Below are 26,283 nucleotides of genomic sequence, written 5' to 3'. Positions count from 1 at the left end.
TGGTTTGCCAGACTCCCTGACATTTCTGGGCATCCTTCTCAAAAGAAGACTGCTTGGAAGCGTGTTCCTTGGTAGGGCTCTGACACAGTTTACAGGACATTTTTCCCTATAGGGGCAGGTCAGGGAACTCAGTTTGCATCAAGTCCTGCCCTCTTTCTTACTGCTACATTGGCACGGGGGTAGCCTTACCCCTAAATGCTCTTAGGGAGATAGAATCCATCATTTTGCGTAAGGATGCTTCACAGCACTGCCACTTAGAAGACTTTCAGAGTAGAGACAGCATACGAAGCCTTATCATTTGTGTCACTATTCCTATTACTGCAAAAGAAAAACCACCATACACTGACTGCTTGTTAAGTTCCAGGTACAATTCTAACTGCTCTGCAAACATTTCATTTAGCCCCCCACGACCCACCTGTGAGGTTAGTATTATCGTTACTCCCATTTCATAAATGAAATAAAAGACAGACCCAAAGAAATGCCAGAACCTGGTAAAGTCCAGTGGGTAGTGTGGAGGGAAAATACTGATATAATCTTTAGCCTGTCCTTAGTTACTTCCAGCTAAGATAGTCAACACAAGAACTTAAGGGGATGCTGATCACAAAAGAAGTTACCCTTCTATTATAAGAAATGCCTAAGCTTTACAGAATGACTTCACATGTGGGGATTTTTTGTGTTTCGTTGGTTATAATCTGTTTTGTACAAAAGCATCTATTTTATATGAAGTATAAACAGAATATTGGTACTAAAATTAGACAGCCAATGTTATATATGGGGGTTTGGGGCCACGTGGGGAAGGATGGCACAGCAATAGAGTGTGAGGGCATGACCATATCTGCTTTCAAAGATTTGTTTATTTATTTATTTAGAGAAAGGGTGTGTGAGCAGGGGGAAAGACAGGGGCGGGGAGAGAATTTCAAGCAGACTCCACTGTGAGCACGGAGTCCGATGCAAGTCTCGATCTCACAACCCTGAGATCATGACCTGAGCCAAAATAATGAGTCAGGCTTGCTTAACGGACTTGAGCCACCCAGGTGCCCCCAATTCTGCTTTTAGCATGATGTCTCTGAAGGGGTCTGTTTGGAAAGAAGTGGAAAGGAGAGAAAGAAGGTCAAGAGCTATGGTTGCAGGCTAGGAAATGATGAGTCGTGTTGTCAGTGGAAGGAGGGGAAATTGCAAGGTGTAGTCAGTGGCGCCTGTGACCACGTGGCGAGACCGAGCCCTGCGTGCTGAGCCTGTGGCTGGATTTGCAGCGTGGCTAATGAGAGCGAGGGCGCTGATTTCCCAAGGGGAGAGGATGTGGCTGGACTAAACATAAGGCAGGTCAGAACTCCAGCAACCGTCTAAATTAGTATATCCCCGGAGTGTTGTGTGTGCTGTTGGTGGTATCCAGAGTGGTTTTTGGGGGGTACCCTGATGAACCTTTAAGAATTTAACAATTTTGCATATTTTTAATGGTTAACATTTATGTATGGCAAGTGATTCGGGGTTTCCCTTTATACAGTTACGTTTTCTTTTAGATGCCTGCATTTAAGTTAGAAAGAAGAGTTTGATTTACAGAAAAATGTTAATTAAATTGTATTCTCTGTGGCAATAATCATGAAGGCTGAGACTGAGCTCAGTTTGGAGGGCCGGTCCCCTCTGTTGTAGCAGAACGCCCACCGCTGCTTCCGGACAGTCCTCAAAGCCCCCGTGTCTTGTTTGTGTGTCTTGCAGACCCCGTGCACGGCCCGCAGAACGTGGAGATTGTAGACATCCGCGCGCGGCAGCTGACCCTGCAGTGGGAACCGTTCGGCTACACGGTGACCCGCTGCCACAGCTACAACCTCACGGTGCAGTACCAGTACGTGTTCAACCAGCAGCAGTACGAGGCCGAGGAGGTCATTCAGACCTCTTCCCACTACACCCTGCGGGGCCTGCGCCCCTTCATGACCATCCGGCTGCGGCTGCTGCTGTCCAACCCCGAGGGCCGGATGGAGAGCGAGGAGCTGGTGGTGCAAACAGAGGAGGACGGTGAGTGGGGTGGGGAGGGGGGTGCTTCCTTAGGAACGGGCAGTGCGGAACCTGTTACGGGGCCACGCCCATCAGTGATGCGGTTTTCTTCCTTCCTGCATCTTTAATTTCCTCCTCTAGAGCTTCCTCTTTGCCAGGGTCTTTAATGAAGGGCATTGCACAACTCCAGGGGGTGCTGTGCCCCTAGACACAGACACGCACTCAGGTTTGACCCTTCGACACTCCCATCCCTCTTCTCACTTTATGGTACCTTCGGTGTCCAGTGATTAACCACACCGGTGCCTCCCAGAGAGGCATTGTGTATTGTGGCGTTCAAGCGCATTGAATCTGGGAGTCAGACCACTCCAGATTCTGTAGGAGTTAAAATAAAAAAAATACACGTAAATTCTGTAGTTCCAGCATCGGATGCACCCAGAACCCAGTACTCACCCAGGTGTCCGACAGACAGCTCAAACTCAGAGCATCCAAACTGAACCAGTCTCCCCTTCCGTACTGATTTCTCATTCTGTGTTCCACATGTCAGTGAACTGCATCCAGTAGAACGAAGACCTGAAATGATCCTGGGATCCTCCATTTCATCTCCCCTGCCCTGCCCCCCAAGGTTCTGACAAGTCTGTTTCATGCAGTTTACCTCCCAGCATGCCTGTTACCTTGAGTCTCCAGGACTCCAGAACCACATGGAGCTCCTAGAACACATCACTTTTCCCACCCTCTGTCCTTGCCCATGCTGTTTCTCCTACTGCCATGGCCGCTCCCTCCATGTCTGTGAGACAAGCTGTATTCATCTTCAAGTCTTAGCTCCCATGCTCCTTCCTCCAGGAAGCTTTCCCTGACTGCTCCAAGCCGACTTGGGTGTTCCCTCCCAGGCTCCCACTACATTTTGCATGGAACTCCACCACAGCAGTTATCTCATTTATGGGACGACAGGACTTGCTGGTTCTAGGACTTACCTAGAAAACACTTTTCAATGGCTGTATTTCAGTTTTCCTTCCAGCCATGCTGTCTTTGGCTTTGTGGGGGCATCTTTAGTTATTTCTTTGGAATCAGACCATGAGGTATGGATTTGGGTGCAGGTGATAGATTAAAGAAGTTTTCCCCAGGGACTCTGGGAAGGGAGGTGGGGGCAGGACAAGGAAGGAGAGGAGGCTAAGGTGCTTCCTCTTCAGGCCATGTCCAGCAAAGGGGGCTGCCACCTGGTCCGCAGGAGAACTCTGCAGGGCAGGTCATGCATCACTCTTGTTCCCGATCAAGGAAGGAGCTGCCAGCATGATTAGGGCTGGGATGCAGGGGGAGGATTGGGAAGGAAATTCTTAGGAAGTGTTAGTTGTCTGCACATGCAGGCAAAAGGTGGAGGGGCACGAAGATGGTATAAAGAGATGGGAAGAAATGGGCAGAGCACTGTCAGTGTCAGCCACGTGAGGCACATAGCTCCACGTGACCCAGACGGGCCTTAGAACCTCCAGGCAGAGCCTCTTCCATGGCAATCCCACCTAGCACTCTTGTTTCACATAAGCAAGTTCAAGGACCCTGAGTGATGGCCCCCCCCGGGGTCCAGACCCACATCCTCAGCTGCACCGTTCCCTATGGAGAAAGAGAAAAGTTGCCAGCCTCTGCTCATCTTGTCCCCCAGTTCTCCTTTCCCCAAATCCCATCTTACAACTGGAACTTCTACACAACTCACCTACGTGGCAGACCCTTCGTGACCACCCTTTAAATTCATCGTCACACTGACTCTGCAGGACATTGTCCCTGCAGACTCTGCTTCTCTAGATAGTAATCGCAGTGGAGACCCTGCCTCTGTCGCCTTGGCCCCCACCTTCCTGCCTTGCAGTGAACCTCTGTCCTCTGGGGGCACAGTTCTTCCCTGGATTAGCCTCATCAGGCCACCTGAGGGCCTTGCTTCCTGGGAACCTGTTCTCATCTGACCGCCAGCAGAGGGGTGGGCATCTGATCCAGGCTTCCTTCCACAGCCCAGGAGCTGTGGCCCTGGGTTTGGCTGCAGGTGAAGCTGCCGGCCCTTTCCCTGAATGGCTCTGCTGTTTCAGAGATGCACAAGGCCTCCTCCGGCAGGTACAAGGATGTGCTGCTACACAGGGGGGGTGTGCTCTGGAGCCGCACACCTGGGACAGGCTGCTGACCCCCTCTGTGCCTCAGTTTCCTTGCCTCCGAAATGCAGATACAGATAGTGGCCACCTGATAGGTTGTTATGCTCACTGTGAAAGGAATGGTATATAAAGAAATTGGAATGCAGGCACCTGGCTGGCTCAGTCGGTAGAGCGTGTGACTTGATCTCGGGGTTATAACTTCGAGCCCCACGTTAGGTGTAGAGATTACTTAGAACTAAAATCTTAAAAAAAAAAAAAAAATTGGAATGATGTCCAGCAGGCTGTAGGTTTTCAATGACTGTGGCTGCCACATTTGGATTAAATCGCAGAAGAAAAAGATGTCTTGACAAAGGACCCTAGAGCGCAAGCAAAGCAGAAGGCTGCAGCCTGCCCTAGGACACCTCTCCGGAGCTCTAGACACGCACGCCAACAGGTTAGAGAAAATATGCCCTAGACTCTCAAGGCGTGGTGACACGGTCAGTGCCTGATCGGAGAAGCAGAGCCAGGGCAGGAAGGGTGGCTCAGTGGCAAGAGGTTATTAGACAGTGAGGAGCCGCCACTGTTGAAACTCAGCATGGAAACTCCGGAGTCCACGTCAATGCTAGGGTTTGGTCCGGGAGCATCTCTGCGTGTTTCCTCCAGGATGCTCTGCATACCTCGCTCACGCTGCTTTTCCAGGATTACCTACGTGTGCAACAGCAAATCCCAAGTCCCGTCTTTAAGCCATGCCTCAACCTCTCCCTTTCTCCTTCTTGTCACCAGAGCGGGGAGGAAAAATCACAAAGCCCTTATCAAAATAACTCGAGAGCAGCAATGCTTTGAAATTAAACTTTAATTAAGCACCATTAATAAAACATCAATTCCTACTCTGCAGAGACGTGTGGACATTATCATATTAAAAACAGCAACACCCAAGACAGCGGTCCCAGGCTCCCAGCTCGGGCCCTGCTGTGCTGAGGGAAGACTGCTGGGGAGCACGGGCCCCTCTCTCTGCTGGGATCAGGTTCCATTCCTCCTAAGGAGGGAAGAGGCACCATTTCTGTTTGTGGGGAGCTCATTCACCGCAAGGACAGGCTGAGGTGGGATCGTGGCTCTAGTGGATCCCCTCTCAGGAAACCACAGAGCAGCTTCTCGGATTGAGCTGCCTGGATTCATGCTGCTTTTGTCTCGGCTCCAAAATTGTCTTCTGGGGAATTTATAGATTTGGCAATTTCAGTGCCAAACATATATATATAATATATATTAATTTATATAATATATATATAAATATAAATATATATGTCATATATAAATATATATGTCATATATATATCGTATATATATCATATATATATGATATGTCTGAAATGGAGCTATCACATATAAAGATACATAAAATATTTTTAAATATTTAAAAGTAAATGGCAGAAGTCCCAACATCTGATCTCTCAACTCCGTGAGAGCATATGTTACAGCTATGATAGTATAGAACATCTAAGAAGCTTAGCATTGGTTGAAAAATAGTCAAGTAGACAATCCACATTCACATTTCCAGTCACTGTAAGCATGATTTTATGCGACAAAACCGGAAAAAGAGACTGTTTTGGCAAAACCGCCACATGGGTTGGTGATGTGTGTTTTCACTGTATCGTGTCTAGGGTTACATACTGTCAGGGAGCCCCTGACATGCTGCCTTTGGTCACTTAGATTTGAGTCCCTCTGCTGGAAACACGGTCCTTTCCCCTTTGTAGATCAGCTTCTCTGTGCAGTGGGGCTCAGAGGTCTGGTGAGTCCCCGATTCCCCCACGAACTTTTCACCCAGTGGTCTTAGCCTCCTTAATAATCCTCACCTGAATCGGTTACTACACTGGTATTTATAAAAGGATGAATTTTATTTTATTTTTAAAAAGGTTTTGTTTATTTATTTGAGGAGAGAGAGAGACAGAGGTAGTGACAGAGAGCATGAGTGGGGAGGAGAGGGAGAAGCAGGCTCCCTGCTGAGCAAGGAGCCCGATGCGGGGCTCGATCCCGGGACCCCAAGATCATGACCTGAGCCAAAGGCAGACGCTTAACCAACTGGGCCACCCAGGCACCTAAAAGGGTGAATTTTAAATCTGTCATCCCCTCTACATGTATTAATTAGTATTCTTCTTTACAGAAGGGTTTTCTCTCCCCATCCCCTTCCCCGTTGTTAGTATTCCCGTTGACTCATGGATCATTTGTTTTTGACTCCTTGTATTAAAATCCAGTGCTATTTATAATTCTCTTCGATGCTCACATTGTCTCATCTGTGGCTAGTGGCTTGGCTCCTAGGTTCTTTTGACATGTTCTCATTAGTCTTCCTTGCTTCTGCCATAACAAATTATTCTAGACCACCCTTGTAACATCTCTGCTCCAGTCCTGAAGTCAACCACTTGTCTAAGGATTTCTGGTTGCTTTCAGTGGGAAGTGGTATTTTGGCATTAAGATATACATCTTAGCTTGATCGATGGGGTGTTACCGCCTCTAGACTGTTCAAGGAGGTAGAACAGAGGGATATAATTTATCTGTTTTAAATCACAAGGTTGCACTGATTCAAATCACCTCTTAGCCTCATTCCATACATAGATCTCCTTCCTCTCACTGTGAGAACCCTGGTTCTCACCATCCACACATTTCTTCATTTGCTCCATCCTACAATGCATAATAAAAGAGTTTCAGAATTACAGTAGCAATCCCCCCAAAACAGGAAAGCTAGTATGTTAGGTTAAAGATTTTCTTTCGTTTTTCTCTCCTGAAGCAACCAAAATACCATGTTCAAAGGCTTAGTCTCTGATCTGTGAGGTTTTATTATCCATTTGATGCCCAGTTAGATTCGTTTGTTTCCATTTTAAGGTTTACCTCCCCCCTCCTTTTAATTTTATTGTTTTTAAAATCAAAACAGTTGCATGGTTCAAAAGTCAAAACTATAGGGGCGCCTCGGTGGCACAGTGGTTAAGCGTCTGCCTTCGGCTCAGGGCGTGATCCTGGCGTTCTGGGATCGAGCCCCACATCAGGCTCTTCCACTATGAGCCTGCTTCTTTCTCTCCCACTCCCCCTGCTTGTGTTCCGTCTCTCGCTGGCTGTCTCTCTCTCTGTCGAATAAATAAATAAAACCTTAAAAAAAAAAAAAAGTCAAAACTATAAAAAAAACAAAACAAAACACTCAGAGGTAGTACCACTATCTCCGTCTCTCACACTGTTCCTGTCCACACGCGGAAGGTCACCATTTTTATTCATTTCAGAGATGATTTTTCCCATAGTCGATTTTGCAAAAAACGGTAAAAATCATTTCTCTTTCTCTTATTTTTATATAAAGGATAGCACCACATGTCTCTGTTCACTTACTATACTCCGGAAACCACTGCATATGGGTGTGGATGGTTTGTATCATTCTGATAGCTGCATGAGACTCGTTATGTGCATATGCTATGCTTTATTCAGGCAGGGGGCAGTGGACACTTTGGTGGTTCCCATTACGTGCTATGACAACTAATACTGGAGCCAATAGCCTCGTGCTTACGCGGTTTGGTATTTGTGCAGTTGTATTTTCATGGTAAATTCCTACAAGTGGGATTGCTGGGGTCAAAAGAGAAACAAACACGCAGTTTTGTTAGATGTCGACAGACGCTCCTCCTCAGAAGTTGTATCATTTTACATTTTCACCAGCAATGTAGATTCCTTCATCTTAACACCAAATATGAGAAAGCAAACAATATTATTTTTCCTATTTTACAGTAAGGAGTTTGAGGCTCCCCTAGAATTTATAATAGGTATATAAAATATAATTGATTATAATTAATATGTGCGAAATATAGTAATACAATTGATATGTGATATGATTAATGACATATAATACGTATATTACTTAATATGGTAAATGGACTTGCACTGTAGGAAAGACTGACGTGTCTCAGGAATGAGTGCCTGTATTTTGTGTGCATTTCTAGAAGCCTCAGTATCTGGTTCCTCAGGTGATAGGAAGCTAGAAGGATGCTGCACGTTGCTAGAGACAGGTGCATGTATAGTAACAAGACACAACACATGAGATCTAGAAAAGAGGGAACTGAGAAGAAAAGTATAAAAGGCAGTAAATAACAAGGCAACCATCCGGAGTCATTTAGTGGAAGGGTAATAAGCTATACTTACCTTAGCAGGTCCTGAAAACATCATTTAACTAGAGCTCAGTACGTTTTTGAGGTTTACGAAGATGACCTTGAGATATGACACAAGGTGAGGAGAAATGCAGTTGTGGTTTGTGAATGCCTGTGTTGACCTAGGCCTTGTGCTGATATCCTTCATTCCTGCAGTGAGTCACCAAATCCTGCAGTGTTGGTGCTTTTTAATATGGCTTAGAGAACTCTGAGGCTCAGAGAGTTCAAGGAACCTGTCCCAGGCTGTCAAGCAACAAGTGGCAGAGCCAGTAAATCGATCCTGAAATCTCACCCATGATTTCTTTCCCCTGACCATCTATTAGATAATCCTACAACGTACCAGACCTCCCCCACCGTCTGTGCTTTATTTTTTCTATGGCATTCATCATCATCTGAAATGCTGTGTGTGCATGTGTGTGTACATAAGTCCATAGACACACACACGTTTATTGTCTGGCAAGCACATAGTAGGTGCTTATTAACTATTTGGTGAGCGAATGTCTCATATCAAAGTCCATGCCTCTTCCCCATATCCCAGGGCCTGCTTATATGCACTGTTTAAGAAGGGGAGGATAGGTGTGACGTATGCTCTCTGTACTCAGATCCAACTCATACTGACTTGCTAGAGCTGCTCCTTAGCCTCTTTTCTCACCTCTTAGTTATGTGATTCCATATTCATTGCTCAAAATTGTCACGTTGGCGACTTTACACCGTGGATACCGGCAAACATGTTGGTGTTTTGTTTTTCCTGGGAAGTTGGTTGTGAAACATTTACTGATGCACAACTGCAGAGTTCCATTAAAAAGATATATTCGTGGGGCGCCTGGGTGGCCCAGTCGGTTAAGCATCTGACTCCTGATTTTGGCTCAGGTCACGATCTCAGGGCTGTGAGATCCAGCCCCTGCTTAAGATTCTCTCTTTCCCCTTCCCCCTGCCGCACTCCTTGCATGCACTCTCTCTTAAAAAAAAAAAAAAAAAAAAGATATATGTATGACATCTTAAAATGTAAAAATTTATCCAGAAAAAAAATCTTTCCTTCCACAAGACTGGGACGTCTGTCATGTCTCCATCAGACACACTTATAGATTCTGGTGACCTTCAAACCATTTTCAAATTATTTTGACTGTTCTTAAGTTAGTTCTGAGTCTGTTTATAATGAACCAACCAGCCAACAAATATGGCCCCTGGAATGGAGAGGCCAAAAAAAAAAAAAAAGAAAAAAAAAAAGACCTAGACAAGAGAAACAAGATGGGAACCTCTGTTGACTCCGCAGAGCTCTGCTCTTTCTGCACGAGCTTCCTGCTCTCCCATGACTGCCCGCAGGGTTCACCACTACCAGCCCCACTTTCCAGATATGAAAATGGGAAGAAGAAAGGAAAACAGGAAAGGAGAAACCTTCCCTTGATTACACTCTGTCCCCCTTTATGTTGAAATGAAAATTTCCCTTAAATTACCACCTGACTTTTAGGCACAAGAAAACATCTGGTTTAATTACAGTGAATTTACATGAACCTACTGACAAGAAGCACAGTTAAAATTAGCAATTTTAGTGCGCTTTTTTTTTTTTTAAGGGAATGAAATTATAAAGTAATTAACCTTTGTTGTAGAACTCTGTCAGAAGGATGGAAAGTTCTGTGCTGTTAGATACAAGAAGAAATGAAATTGTGGGGAGGGAATATGTGGACTCATTAAAGAAGTATAAAGAAAAAAAAAGACTAAAGTAACACAGAATGAGAAGATAAGAAGAAAGCGGAATCTTTCTCCAAGAAATCTTTTCATGATAAGAGAGAGAGGGGTGGGAAGGACCCAGTTGAATCAAAAGAAAGTAAGTCTGCTCCGTTGGAAGGACATCTTGACCTGGAGAGCAGTAGTGTGGTGTGGCCAAAAGAGCCTTGGTCCGCAGCAGAGAGAACCTGGCTTTGCCACACACAGGTGGTGATAGTGTTTTTCAGCCATTCTGAACCCGCATCTACTAGAATATGGACAAAAGGGCCAATTCAGAAAATACTTTGGAGTACGAAGGATGTGGGCTCTATTCAGGCTCCATCCACGACATTGTTATGCAGCCTTTGTTACTCGAATACCTGGCACTGCAGTGTCCCTGTCAGTGAAATGGGGTGATAATATCACCAACCCCTTTAGAGTGTTCTACACGAAAGTCTGTATGTAAAGCCCTCAACTTACTCTCTGCCAAGAGGACACACTCAGCAGTGCGGCCAGTATCAGACATGGAACGCAGATTTTAATCAACAGAATGTAAAAAGAAACCAAAGCAAGGATCTTTGCAAAATATCTGTTAGTCATGGGCAAGGAGCCATTTTAGAATAACCTGTAATACCTCTGTAAACTCCATCTCAAATATCTCACTCTGACTCTAGAAATGAATGTGTGTGCCAGGGTTCCAATAAAATTTTATTTAAAACAAGCAGCTGGTTGCATTTGGCTGTAGCCGTAGTTTTCTGACCCTCGATCCACACTGATTCCCCTAATTATTTCCTCTAATATCTTGGCTTTACAATCCAGCAATATACTAATGGTTTCCCCCATTGGTGTCCAGGGCTGGACCTCTCCCCTGCCCTCCAGAGTCATTTATCCACCTGCCTCTTCAGTCTGGCCAGCTGGATTGCTAATCAGTCTCTGGAATTAAACATGTCCAGAGCTGACCTCCCGATCACCCCTCAGCCACCACCAAACTCTCTTCCCACAGTCTTCTCCATCTCTGTTAATCCCAACTGCCTTTTATTAGTAGCTTGAGTCAAAAACCTTGATCGCTCACTTTTATCACACCCAAGGCCCTAAATACTTTTCAACATGGATTCTCTGTGGTTGGCACCCCTTTGCTTTGGGCAAAGCAGCAGCTCTGCGTATTTCCCACATCCCATCCATCAGCACGTTCTCTTGGCTTATCCTTCAGTCAATAGCATGACCTCGACCATTGCTTACAGCCTTTACTCCTCGCTCTCTGGTCCAGGCCACTGTGATGTCCCACCTGGATTATTACAGTACTCTCTTAAATGATCATTCAGCTTCAGCTCTGGCCCCTACACTCTTTTCTCAGCACAGCAGCGAGGATGATCTTGTGAACCCATGCGGCAAATCATATCATTAGCCCTCTGCTCAGAACCTTCCAACGGTTTCTCATGTCACTGTAATGAAAAGCCCTAGTCCTTACAGTGGCTTTTGGGGCCCCACGTGGCCACAACTACTTCTGGCTGCCTCTCTGGCCTCATCTCCTTCTGCCTCTGCCTTACTACAGAGATCTAATTGTTGTTCTTCTCAGATATGCCAGCTGTGTTCCTCCCTCAGCACCTTTGTGAGGGCCATTTCTGCTGGCTGGAATGATCTTCCCCCAAATAAACAGGGTGGTTCCTTCACCTGTTTCAAGTCAATGTCACTTTTCAGGGAGATCTTCCTCGATCTTTCTGTGAACAACTAGAAGCCTCAGGCACCACACTGTCTCTCTTCTCTGCTTCACGTCTCTCATTAGCATTTATCATTGGATGTACTATGTATTTCACTATACATTTTAGTATCTGTCTTCTCTCACTGGAATGCACACGGAGGAGACCACTTTTTTTTTCTGTTTGTTTACTGCGTATTTTCAAGCACCCAGAAGAGTGCCAGGTAGAGAATAGGCACGCAGTAAATAAGTTATTGAATGAATGAATCTCGAGTCCTCAGAGACAAAATAGATTTTAAAATTATTTACCATAGAAATCAGAAGATGCTTGTAGAAAGTTATTTAATCTACTAAGTAAGTTATGGGAAGGATATGGCTTTTATGATGAGCAGTATAACACCATTCAGAAAGAGTAGAGGCAAGAACACCAAGGAAAATATGAATAATCCTGATTCTGCAGAAAAGCAAATTGGTGATCTCCAGGCTACACTAGAGCAGTTCTCAGAGAATGTGATGGGACCAGGGGGAGGAGCAAACACAGAGTAACACTACCTTTGTGCCAGGCACTTTGCTCAGCACTTTACTTGTGCTGATATATTGATGATTCAATATCTATCTACACAACACCTATGAAGTAGGGACTATTTTATCCTCATTTTGAAGGAAACTGGGGCACAAAGAGGTTAAGCAACTTGCTCCAGGTTATATGGCAAGCGATGGCAAGAATAAAACAGGACGCAAACCCAGGCAGTCTGGCTCAGTCTATGGTCTTTGTCATCGTGCAGTGCTGACTTTTGGGTTTACAGGATGGAAGTGAGAGTTGCCATTCAAGGTGGTGGTCTGATTCTTAAACATCTTCCCAAAGAACACCTTTAAACCTGCCCTGGGAACTAGAAGAGGCTGCCATCCCCAGGCCAGAAGAAAGGAATGCAATGCGGTGTTGAGAAAGGGGGACCTACATGGGGAAAAGATGACTGAGCTGTAACTTCATTGAAAGAAACCACTTCCTCACCCCGGGGCCCCAAGAGGAAAGGCTTCAAAGTCCAACTGCATTAATAACCTCAAACTCTGACTGACCAGGGTTCAAGGCAAGGGTGAGCTTATGGAGCTGGTGGACAGAGTGAGGGTCTGGAGAGCAGGGGATGGCATCTTTATATGTCAGTCCACAGTGCAGAGAATGAGAGCTCTCTCTCTAAGCCTGCATATGGTAAATAAGGAAAAGAGAGGGATTTAATGAGAGGCTGGTTTGGGGAAGAGATGCTCCAGTTAAAGATAGAGGCTGTGTTTTGGGTGACTTAAGGCTGCCCTTAAAGATATCAAACAGTTCTCTCTCTGACAAGAAGCTTCCTGCCGCCTGGCTATTTTCCTTCTCAAACCTTCCCTATCCCATCCTCAATCATGTAGACCTCTTATCTGGCCAAGTAATAGATGGGTGTATCTAAATTCTATCCTTTCCCTCTGGGTTAGAAATGTTTGAAACAGGGACTCCTATAATCACTAGCAGCACACATCTCGACCTACCAAACTAAACTATCTCGTTTCACCTTTCGTAAGGCTGCATAAGGAAGGATTATTGGACAGATGAAAACATCCTTTCATTCTTATTAAAGGGGACTAATCTGATAATGCAAAGCAAATGTCCCCTGAGCATTATAGCAAGAAGCAAGATTTTAAAACGGAATAAAACACTAATCCACATTCTCACCAGAATATATAAATAAATGCTGGGATAAAATGTGTACATGGAATGGAAGTCAATAATGTAAAGAGGTTAGTTCTCCCAGACTGATCTTTATAAAAAGAGTTTAGCACTATTTACTGTATTATGATTTGTATTTAATAATAAACCCTATAGTGCTTAGGGATGTATGTTTAGGAAATAAAATTATAATGAAAAGCAAGATTCATTATTATTATGAAGTTAAGGTTACCTTTTGAGGGCATAAAATTGATTATTCATAAGTTAATGAGATGTATATTTGTTTTATACACTTGTGCTTATTTCACAAAAGGATAAAATAAGGATACTGAATACCCTTTTATACCGATAAATTTTACCACATGTGGAATATGAAAAATTATTGGGAAAATATAAACTTTAAAACTTGACTCAGCACACACACACAAAACTTATGTAATTTCACAGCAAATGGAGAAATAGAATCAGTAGTTTAATAAACTTCTCAGCAAAGAAAACACCAGTTCCGAATGGTCTTAAAGTACAGACACTCAAGGCAGTGCTGTCTCCGATCTTACATATACACTTTCACAGAGCAAAAAAAGAAGTAATATTTAACTCTTCATTTTATGACACTTGTGTAACCTTGATGTCAAAATCGGACAAGCTTATTATCAGAAAAAGAAAAATTAAATGCATATACCCCCAAAAAATATTAGCAGACAATCCATTGCTGTATACAACTAGGAAAATATTAGTTTATTTTAGGAAATCAATATTGGTTCAACATTAGTAGATCCATTAATGTAATTCCCTACATTAAGAGAGGGACAAAAATGTATCATTATTATAATAGACACAGAAAAGCATCAGTTAAAGCTCAGCATGATTTAAAAAGAGAATATCCTTATATACCAAGAATAAAAAGGGTCTTCTTATCCTGATAAAAGGGAACTAAGAAATCTACAAACGCCATAGTTGAGAATGAAATAATAAAATCATTTTTTTAACATTGGAAAGCACACAGATACTTACCATTATCTCTGCTAAATATCATATTGATGGCTCTGGTTGAACACAGGAAAATTAAATAGAGTTAAAAGATTGGAAGAGAACGAAACTATTATCAACTGCAATGCTATGACTATTTACATAGATAACCCAAAGAAATTTGTACACAAATTATTAGAATTAAGAGAATGTGACATATTTGACAAAAGTTGGCATTTAAAAGCCAATTGCATTTGTGGTATGTTTTTAAAGATACTATTTACAATAGCAATAAGTAAGTGGTATGTTTTTAAAGATACTATTTACAATAGCAATAAAAATATAGGGTATTTAGGAATGAACCTAACATAAGATTTCAAGATGTTTAGTATATGTAAGTGTAGAAAGAATTGAAAGAGATTTAAAAAGACCTAAATGAGAGATAAGCATGTTTATGGGTGGGAAAACTCAATATTATCAAGACATGATATAGAAGGACATAAATCATTCCCATTTGATCTTTAGTTCATGCAATTCCAATTTAGAAACAAGACATTTTTCAAAAATGTACAAGGTCATCCTAAAATGTTTATGCCAGAGAAAAGGCAGGAATAGCTGAGATAGTCCTGAACACAAAGTACAAATCTGCAGATCTTGCTCTACCAGATATCAAGACTCACAAATCTTTGTTACTTAGGAAGATGTGGTATTGAAAGGGAGGAAGAGTCTAATAGAAAAAGTGAAGAAAACAGAACATAGAAGTAGACCCATGTGTGTATATGGAAATGTGATGGGAGGCAAAGGTATGATGGAGATCAGTGGAGTAAATAAATATTTCTTTTTCGTTAAGTGGTGGTGGAATAGGGAGAAGAATTAGAATTGGATCCCTGCCTCACACCGTACATGGAAACACAATTACAAATGAGTTGAAGACATTTTATGAAAGTCATAACTTTAAAATTATTTGAATATAATTTAAGAAAATATTCCTATGACCTAAGAGAAAATATTTCTTAAATAAGATTCTTTTGTTAGAGTTTATTATTTTTGCTTGGGTTTATCTGACCTTGGGATAATGATTCAAATGCAAGTAGTTGATTTAGAAAGTGGTCTGGGACACACTCATACTGAAGAGTGGAAGGGAAGGGAAGGAAGCCAGTATTGGTGTGTTATCAAGAAAATTACCTTGTGAATAACTGGGTTGTAAAATCGTGCCACTCAAAGTGTGATCCAGGGAACAGCATTGACTTATGAACTCTTCCTGGTCCATGACAAGATAATTATAGAAATAGAGATTCAGTATTTTGAAAGGAGGAGTTTGCATTTTTTTATGTTTTTAAATTTCGCCTTTACTTTTTAATTTTACTTTCCTATTTTTTGGTTTTGTATTTTATGATAATAATGGTCCACAACTGATTGAAAACAACAACCATCTCAACAACAATGATAGTCACTTTTATTGGAGATAGTTTGAAAAGTATTAATAGAATATGTCTCAGAGTTAACCCAACCAAGCAGTGGGGAGACTAGGATATTCATCCATTAACTTCCTTTCTTTCATTGCTTGAAGGATGTTTTAGGGGTGTTAACTCTCTGAGACTCTTGCTTGCCCTGTGCGGAGACCAAATTTGCTTTCACAGCCTTCAGGTAGAGTAACAGGTGTTTTGCAGTAAGCATTAGTGTATGGGCAGGGCTCCCACAGCATTTGCTACTAAGTCTGTTGGGTTTTTTCCCAGATTTATTGAGGTATACTTGATAAATAAAATTGTATATATTTAAAATGTACAACAACATGATTTAACATACATATACATTGTGAAATGATTACTACAATCAAGTTACTAAGTCTTTCTCCTTCTCTAGAAAAAATCTGATAAATTTGACTACATTAAAATTAAGAACTTATCTTTATCTGAAGGTAGCATAAAGAGAAAGAGAAAACACACAAACTGAGAGAAGATTTTTATAGCACACATAGCCAATAAAAGGATCAGTAAGAAGAATATACAAAGAACATCTACAAATCAATAAGAAAAGGACAGTAATATTCAATAAACATTAAAGATGCTTAGCCTCTTTAGTAAACGGCTAAAAGCAAATAAAACCTCAATGAAGTGTTAGTTTATGCTTACTAAATGGTCTAGAATTTTAAAATCTGACAATACTAAGTGTTTGTAAGGATTTAGAGAAGTAGGACCTTTCAGAATATTGCTGGAGGGAGTATAAATTGTTACCACCACTTTAGAAAACAATTTGACTTTACTCAGTAAAGCTGAAGACATTTATACCCTTAGTCTACCTATCCTATCCCCAGGTACACCTGAATGAAATCTTATAAATAGTCAACTGAATGTCCAACAATATTCATTGGAGCTGTGTTCTAAGATAGCTCTTCTGAGAAGGAGCTCTGTCCTCCATCTACAGTACGTCTCACCATCTACTGAATGACAAAATAAGACTGTATTCATAAAATGAATGAAATAAAACTACATGCATCAACACGGATGAATCTCAAACAATGTTGAGTGACAAATGCAAATCATATAATACAAATATTCTGTTTCCTGTACATATAAAGAAGACCAGAGGAAATGAAATGATATCTTATCTTGGGATACATGTATATATTTAGAACTCCAAATAAAAATAATGAGTCTGATTAACATAAAATTCAGGTTGGTTACATGATTGTCTTTTGTTTTTGAAAGGGGGAGAGAGAAGTCAGCAGTATGGGGCACACAGGGTGCTTCAGTGATACAGTGATGTTTTATTTCTTAGAGGGGATAGTGGGTACATGTGTGTTTCCTTCATAGTTATTTTATAAACTATAGATTTATTAGATGTACTTTTGTCTTCTAGATTTCACAAAAGAAGCTTTTTAATAGAGTCAAAAGTCATATGAACAAAAGCAGTAAAGTCCTAGGAATGCAATTTGTAAGAAATTTTAAAAACTTTTTAAGTGACGGACATTTTTAAGTGACATCTGTCAATAAGTGAAGATTTATATGGCATGATTGGTGGGAGGACCCATTATAAAAAGGTGTCATTTGCCCCTCAGAGAAGTGAAGAATACAACTAGAATAAAAGTTCTGACGGAACATTTTTGAAGTTTGTAAAATTTTTCTGAAGTTCTTCTGGAAAAATACATGGGTAGTGAGAGCCCAGGAAACTTTGCAAAAGAAGAATAATAAAAGAAAAGAACTTTTTCTGTCAACTATTCAAACGTATTCTATGAACACAGCAGAGAGATGAGATACTGTCAGAATAAGAGGCTGGGGCTCGCTGAAATAGAACAGGGAGCCACACAGCACATGTCAGCATATAAAATAATCGAACATGCTAGCAAAATGGCATTTTAAATCACTGGGGAAAGTTCTGACTGGTCAATTAATTGTCCTAAGAAAACTGTAAAGAACTATAGTTAGATTTCTACTTTGTGCAACGTATAAAATACATATCAGACGGATTCATGAGTTTGGTTTAAAAGGAAGGTGGGGGTAGATCACGTCGAAGAGCATACAGATGACTATTCTTCTGATCTGGGGCGAGAAAGAGAATTTGCTCCCAACTGGAATTGGAGGAGGAAAACAGGTTCCCTGAGTGCCAGCAGCTTGATGCTCTCACGCACAGCCTCCCCTGGATAGACCCTTGTGAAGACTGGCATCTGCATTTCTTCATTCAGCTCACTTTGCACCTCTTAAAGCTTCTCGAAATTCCTGACCGTTGGTAGATGGTTTCACCCTGGCTTCTCAAGAAGATGGAGCCCCAAGGACACCTCAACTTTCCGCTCCAAAGCAGCAGCACATCTTCTTGTCTTCTCTCACAAGAGGAAAGGTGCTTTCTCTCTACCCACCGCCATTCCTGTCTTTTCAGGACAGGACCACTCCAGTCATTTCCTGTGTCTTTTCCACTCTTCTACCTCTTACTTCAGTTTTGGGTTTTTCCTGGTTGCCTGCAATCCTGCCATAACCTCTCCTGCCTTTGGTGGGCAGGAGGCGGGGGTGCACTGCTGTGGTCCGTAGTCTATCCTTGCTCTTCCTGCATCCCTGCCCCTTACAGCCCAAATCGCTGACTTATGTGGGCACAGTCCCTCACCTTTGGCTCTCTCCTCCGCCCACAGCAGGAGGGCTGTGAGGCCACCTTTCCCCCTCAATTACTCTCATGTTGTTCCCAGGTAACCTTGAAGACAGTATATTCAGTTCTGTGACTATCCAGTCACATCTGTCACTATGAACCAGTCCCTTCTAGATTCTCCTTTGACTGCTTCCATGACAGCCTCCATTCCTGGTTCAGAGGTTCCTCTCTGAACATGGCTTCTCAGTTTCTGTTTCCTTCTGATTGTCAAGATTGTGGTTCCTCTTGACTTTGTTGGCTCCCCTCTAAGCAGTCACCCTATCTCGTCTCTCCAGCTGCTACTCAGTGTTGCCATGTGGGTGTTCTACACACACCTCAGACGAAGCATCACAAAACCCACCAGCTTCCTTTCCAAAACTAGCCCTCCTGTAAGGCTCCCTTTCATGAACAGTACTCTGACCCACTCCACGTGTCTAAAAGAGACAAGCTGGGGGGTCTTCCTTGACACATCGCTTCCCTGTTTCACCCTTACCCATCACCACCAAATCACGTTCGCTTAGCAGCTGTAAATCGCCTGTACCGTCTGCTTCTCTTCTGTACCACCATCTCCCCATTGATGAGTGACCATCCTTTCTTCTCAGGATGGCCTTGCTTCTTCCATTGTTGTCCTCACATAGCAACCAACCACATTCCAGTACCTCCCCTCTGCACTTTTGCCCTAGGCACTTTTACTAATCTATCGTCTTTTATCTTCCACTTAGTATCCTGATTTACCAGACTAGATTTTCTCTGCTTGTTATAATTCTCCCAATACTTTGTGCTCAAAGTCCTGATATTTATGGCAAGGATGAATAGATAAGGGAAAGCAATTAGAGATCTGACAACTTAGAAGCTTCTAGATACCTAAAAGATTCAAGAAGCAAGTGAAAAAATGACAAAAAATATTTGTAACCTATGCAAAAAAAAAAAAAAAAGCTTATGTCTTTAAAAGCAGATTATAATTACAAACCCATAAGACAACGATGGACAAAAATGAAGAGCCATAGAAGAAAATGAGAACAGGGTATAAAGAGCATGTTCATAAAAGAATCAATGCAAATGGCCAATTAAACTGAAAAAAAAAACTGCATCTCCAGTTTTCTAAAAAGGATACACACACGTGTACACTTAATTTTTTAAATAGTCAGTGTTGGCAAGGATCGGGAATAGTCATGTTCTTCTTCTGGGGAACCCAGAATGCTACAAACTCTGTGGAAGGCAATCTGACAGTGCGTGTCAAAAGCCTTAAAAATAAAATTGTTCATCTACTTTGACCCAATAAATTAATTTCCAAGAATTTATCTTAGGGATATCAGCAGAGTTTCATGAAAATACTTATAAGAATTCTCATTGCAGTGTTACTTATAATCATAAAAAATTCAAACCAATTTTAATGCCCAGTAATAATGGTGACTATAATGGGGCATTAAAATGCATGGCCCCAAAGAACATTTAAAGATTTTTTGAAAATCTGTGTTTCATTCAGTGATAAAAGAAGGTCACAATACAATATGTGCCGTAGGAGTTTAATTTTTAAAAATATGTATATGCATAGGCATAAAAATACTGGGAAAATATCTCTAGTTATGGGGATTATGAGTGATTTTGTTCTTTTCTTTTTTTACCCTTTCTGTGTATTCTTAATATTCAACATATTCTGTGTATCACGTCCATAATGAGAAAAACTAAATATATTTTAATTTAACAATAGGGAACTGATTGCAACATATGGCCAAGGCTATATTGAGAGAGGCATAGCGTGATGATTAAGAGTATATGCTTTGAAGCTCACAGACAGGTGTTCAGTTCCCTCTTTACAACTTAAGAGCCGGATGACCTTGAGCAAGTTATTTAATTCTCTTAGCCTCAGTTCCCTTATCAGCACAAAGGAGATAATACATACTGGGCAGAGCTGTTTTGTGGCTTAAATGAAATAATGTATGTAAAATTCTGATCAAAGAGTAAGTGCTTAGTGAAAGTACCTGCTTTTATAATGCCAAAATATAAATAGATCCGGTAATGATTTACATGAATTCATGATTCCCTAGGGGGTTGTAACTGGAAGTTTGGAGAACCATTTATTTTATGGTTCAGCATCTTCCAGACTGTCATAATGATGCTGGAATCCAGCAGGAGGATGGCAGGAAAACTGACCTGGGTACAGAAGCAGACTAGGAAAGGTTTTACTCATTAGGGCAAAATGCTGGCATGGGTCATTTATTCACCTACTCGACCAACCAGCAAATGGTTATTAAGCATCTACCATGTGCCAGGCATTGGAGACTTCAGCAGCGAGACAAACTAGCTGCCTTGTTGGAATGAGACAGACTTCTTGTAAGTGGATTGAGGTTTCAAGACACGTAGATCCTGTTGGATTCAGGATTTAGGAAACTGAGGAATAGTTGGAGCCCCCCCCCCCCCCACAACCATAGTTGGAGACAACTTGGCAGGGTCAGGAAAGTGATAGTGGGGCTCACTTTGCATTCCTCACTTACAAATTCTAAGGCAGGAGTGTGATTCTAGAATCCCACCCGCTGGGAGTGCTGGGGTCTAATGATGTCCTCCGTATGTTGGCCAGTTTAGTTCAAGGTCAGACTTGCTCAGTCTGCAAGATAAAAGGCCATTGGCTCTCCAGAAGAGGTGTTAGTAAACTGTGGCCCATGGTCAACACCAGCCTAATGCCTTTTTTTTAAAATAAAGTTTTATTGGAATGCAGCCACACCCATTTGTTTTTGTGCTACAAGCACAAAGTTGAGCAATTGCAACAGGTGCCGTATGGCCCACAGAGCCTGAAGTATTCATTATCTGAGTCTTTATAGGAAAGCTTGGCCAACTGCTGTTCTAGGTCGACGGGGCTGGGGAAATGGGATGGAAGGTGACATCAGGTTCCTAACTTTTCCCTTCTGTAGTTCCAGGAGCTGTTCCCCTAGAATCCATCCAAGGAGGGCCCTTTGAGGAGAAGATCTACATCCAGTGGAAACCTCCTAATGAGACTAATGGGGTCATCACACTCTACGAGGTAAGAAGACCCTTTTGCTTTATCACTTGGCTTGGCTTTATCCAGTTTACTTCAGTGTGAAGTTGATGAATTCCTCCTGTGTGCAGAGCTCCATTGAGGGCATGAAGGTGAGTGAGAAACACAACTTACCCAGAGGTTTCTGACAGTGTAGTGGGAAGAAAACACAAGGGCATACAGCTGAGCTGCTTGAGAGCCCTGGGGACAAAGAAAACTGGACATGCCACACGTTGAAGTGATTACTGATCTCTTGAAAGGAGTCGGCACTCAGGGAGTAGCCAAGAAGACCCGGCCTGGCAAATAGTAGTGACAGTTCAGTTTGTCCGGAAAACCCCAGGGCTCACGTGATGCTTATCCTGCACCTGTCGGTTTCCGGGCTTCCGGGAGAATCCCAGTGTCATTCTCTACACTGGGGCTGCATGATTCTTGAGCCTTAATATCGCTTTGCGGCCCCCACATATTTTATTGCTGCTCGGGTGATGGTGTCAGAAAGCCCCCTTCCAACATTAGCAGGGCCTTGTTGTATCAGAGGTGGAGCAGAACCTCCTCCAGCAGGAAGGCCTCCATCAAGCCAACACAACCTGGCTTCCTGAAAACTTAGAACAAAGCCTGTAGAAGTCCATTGCGAAACAAACTCAAACAATAGAGTTTCAAGAAGGTGGATCGAGCTGAATTCTAGTACGGAGACGCGGTCGAGGTTGACTCTTGCCCCACCCCGCATATTCTGAGACCCTGGGAGACTGTGGCACGCGCTGCAGTGGAGAGCTCAGCAGTGCAGAGGGAAGAGTGTGGAAGCCAGAGCTGCAGGGATGGAGCCCAGCATCCTGGCCACACCACCACGGTCTCACATGACCTCGGGCAGTTCTTCTCTTTCCAGGCTCGCTTCTTCCCCTGCAAAATGGGAGTGGTGAAGGTTGCTTCTGGGTTCCTCTAGAGGGCCTGAGGTGGGAAAGGTTCTAAGCATCCCCAGGCTGAAATGCTCTGCAGACAGTGAGGGCCTGTGCAGAAAGGTACTGAGAGGAGCTGAGGTGTACTGAGAGCGAGCAGGGGAAGAATATCCCCACGTAAAGGAGGAATGTTAAAGAGTATTGGTGAGGGAGAAATATTTAGGTAAGTTTGACGGGCACAAGAGCTCTCAGAGAGACCTAGAAGGACCTCAGAGCTCTCCGAGAAGGGAGAACACCGTCCGTCACGTACAAGAGCTAAAGGAAACCCCTTCAGAAAATGCCTTAGGTCACCACAGTTCGTGTTTCTCTAAAGAAGAGCTGTCTGAGGCTCCATCTTGGGCCACGTGGTTGGGAGAAGCTTCCTTCCTGGGGAACCCACTAGAGGAGGGGAGGGACCATACCGACCTTGCCCGCAGCACGGGGTCAGTAGTACCTCACTGGGGGAGAGAGGGACTGGATCCGCGACTTAAACAAGCCCCGTCATTTCAAATGTAGCTGTCGAGCAGATGCTGAATCGCGCACGCGCGCGCACACACACACACACACACGCACATACACACACACGAAACAGACACCTATGGTGTGTGGCAACCTGCCCTTTGTAAAGCAGAGGGAAGCGACCCAGAACTTAGGGAGTTAAGTTGCTTGGTCCTATTACGTAAATGGCTCTCTATGCCAGATGTTCAAGAGTTTTGGAATTCACAGGCCAGTAACATTTCAAAAGGTTTGGAGGACCAACATGCAGTTCTTTACCATTTTTTATTAACATCATTTCATAAAAGACATCATTTCAAAAATACAGAAAGGACATAATTTAAGAATAAAAGGCAGTCCTTCAAATTGAATAAATTTAGCTCTATGAATAACTCATGAGTCTCCTTATTTTCTCTCTTTTCGCCTTGAATTGAGGACAACTTTGTCCTGAAAAGGCCCTAGTCCTTGTGCCTAGCTGCACTTGGAAGCCACTGGGCTGGGTCATGTGCCAGGTGGAGTCCTATTCCTGCACAGACCAACTTCTTCCTTGGGAGCAGTATGCTTCTTCCTCTAACGGGATGTGTGCCGGGCTGGGCTGGGAAACCCACTCATGCGGTTCTAGGAGTAGAAGAGAGGACTAGATGGAGAGAGCAGAGGAGCCATCCCAGGCGTGAGTGGCACGCCCTGTTTGAGCAGCAGCTCCTGGAAGTCGAGGCCTCATTGTATGGCACACTCTCTGGAGCTCTGGGCACCCAGATGGGCACAGATTGGGACGGTGCGCCCTTCTTCTCACTTGTACGTGAGCCCCAAACCTTGCATGTTTTCAAAGGCCAGCCACAGGGGGTGCTGGCATTTCTCTGATGGGCTGTCCTGGGCAGAGCTCTGGCAAGACACCTTCAGATAGCTTTTTGGCTGTTATTTGGGCTGTGATTACAGAGAGCCAGAGATGGAGGGCTGTAGCTGCGTGACTTGTTTGTGAGCTCTGGGGGTCACCTTTCCAGAGTACGCTAAGCTTCTTGGATGTTGCTGTGAAGGGAGCCAAGGAGGTGGTGGGTTGAGGTCATTGTATTTTGAGCATAAACATGGCTGTGACCATGGGCGTCACAAGCTAGTGGGGCCTCAGAAGGTACGAATGCTGGCCGATGAAGTCCAGCAGCCTCGTCCTGAACCCTAGCTCTGCCACTTGCGTGCTGTGCAACCGTGGGTACGTCATTTATATCATATTGATTTATAAACGTCTATTTATGTTTAATGCTGTGTTTGGCATTTAGAAACAGCATCAATAGACGTTAGCTCTCACGGTACATAAAGATAAGGAAATTGAAACTCAGGTCAAGTGTGGAGACCAAGGTCATAGAGCTGAGGTGGCAAATTCGTGGGTCCTGAATTCAAGTGTGGACGCCTTGCCCCTTACTCGGTGTGGTCCGTGGACCCGCAGCATTGGCATTACCTGGAAACTGGTTGGAAACACAGCATCTCAGGCCCCACCAGACCTCCTAAATCAGAGTCTCCATGTTAGCAGGATTCCTGGGTGGTTCACATGGGCATGAAACTCGGAGAAGCACTGCTCTAGACCACACCACTGTTGAGAAAATTTCAGCAATTGATAAGAGACTGTGTCCTCCTGAGCAGAGAGATGGGGAGTCCCTTCCACGCTGGGCTCAACCCGTTCCTGCCTCAGAGAGTAAGCAGGAGACCTTGCTTTTAAAGACATTTATAACAGAGTATGTGTTTATGAGGCAATTTCCAAATTTAATTAGATGAAACCAATTTGATTTTTAAAATTAGGTTCTGGTTGTAATTTCTAGAGAAGAACCCATAAATTACAAATCACCCTCTTCTGGTCTCAAATAGTATATTTTGTGACAAAGAAAAATAGGATAACACAAATGGAAGAGAAATCTAGGATTCTCTGTACCATCCTATATATAATCTTGGATTTGGCAAAGTCAAAAGCCAAGAAAAGGGGCAGAGGATGTAGTAAAGGACGGTTATGACTATGTAAATACTGTACATATTATTCAGTGCAGTAGGTTCAAGTAAATTTTAAAAATTAGGTTTCCTTCCCTGTGAGTCTAAGTCACAGCCTCTGGGTTCAGCCTTGGACAGTTCTGCCAAATCTGAGTGGCTTTGATTATGGCTCATTCTGTCTCTGGGCTTATGTCCCCTCTTTGTAATACGAAGGTGTCAGATTATTCCAGGCTTCAACTGGGTAAGGATCAAGAGACAAATAAATCCATGTCAAACCCATAAAATCAAAGGTTTATACCTCATTTTGGAGTTGCTCTGCTATTGAAACCTTGCCTGTGGCCAGAGTCTTTGAACACAAAGCAGCAATGACACTTGAAGAAAAACAGCTAATGCAAAGGCCCTGGGGTAGGAATGACTTTGGCATGTTTAACAAATAGGAAGAAGGTCAGAGTGACTAAAGCTTCATGAGCACGGAGGATGATGATGAGACCAGGTGGGAAATGTGTGGGCAAGCTCAGGTTGTGCAGGGATTCTAGTGTTTGTGCTGTATCCTGAGAGAAATAGAAAGCCCTGGGAGAATTTTAAGTAGAGGAATCAAAGAATCCTATTTATATTTTTTAAAAGATCACCTGGCTTTTGTGTGGCTAATGGGCTGTGGGTACACAGACATCTTGGAGACATCTGGAAAATATGCCAAAGGGAAGGATATTTCCGTCACCTATGATATTGCAATGAGTGCTCAGCTATTTTTTTCAAGGATTTAATTTATTTATTTGAGACAGAGAGGTACAGGGAGAGAGAGAATGAGCAGGGGAAGAGGCAGAGGGACAGGGAGAAACAGACCCTCTGCTGAGCCAGAAGCCCGATGTGGGGCTTGATCCCGGGACGCTTGGATTATGACCTGAGCTGAAGGCAGATGCTTAACTGACTGTGCCACCCAGGCACCCCGAAGGCTCAGCTATTTATTGAAAAGTGAAAACTTTGTCACATCTGCCTCTTTTCTGCTGCTACCCTGGTCTTTGAGGCCTTTCTTTCAGTCAGGAGTTCTTACCTTGATGCGCTCCCTGGAGCCATGGACTGTGAGACCCTGGGCCTCCCTTCCCTGAGGAGTGGGAGTCTCACCCTGACCTAACGCCACTTTGGGGCTATGAAACAGTTTAGTTCTTCAGCTGTTAAGACCTCTCTCCCTACCCACTGAAGGGGCAACTCAGAGTGCTCATCAGAGCCCACTGAAGCCAGCCTCACCTTCCCTGTGACAGGAGGCACGGGGTGAATTAGACCATGGCCCCGGATCTTTGGGGATTTGTACTTTAGTGGGACATACAGAGTGTGCCTCTGTGATCAGTTTCCTAACAGAGTGACCCATAGTGCCCAGAGTTGGGTAACGTCAGAGGCCTCACGTCCACAGACCAGCAGATCAACATC

At 43.3% G+C, this 26,283-nt stretch overlaps 1 protein-coding gene across 2 annotated transcripts in view; it reads left to right on the top strand.

The window, feature by feature from the left end:
- Window positions 1-26,283, top strand: part of PTPRT (protein tyrosine phosphatase receptor type T) — a 1,014,747-nt gene that overhangs the window by 633,862 nt on the left and 354,602 nt on the right. For both annotated transcript variants that reach the window (XM_040638323.1, XM_040638322.1), the window contains exons 8-9: window positions 1,717-2,013; window positions 21,360-21,469. In XM_040638323.1, the coding sequence (XP_040494257.1) occupies window positions 1,717-2,013; window positions 21,360-21,469 (407 nt within the window). The remainder of the gene's footprint in view (window positions 1-1,716; window positions 2,014-21,359; window positions 21,470-26,283) is intronic.

The sequence above is a fragment of the Ursus maritimus genome, unplaced genomic scaffold, assembly GCF_017311325.1.
Source record: "Ursus maritimus isolate PB19 unplaced genomic scaffold, ASM1731132v1 scaffold_22, whole genome shotgun sequence".
NCBI lineage: Eukaryota > Metazoa > Chordata > Mammalia > Carnivora > Ursidae > Ursus > Ursus maritimus.
Note: the sequence above shows the minus strand (reverse complement) of the source record. Positions and strands in the feature narration are given on the sequence as shown.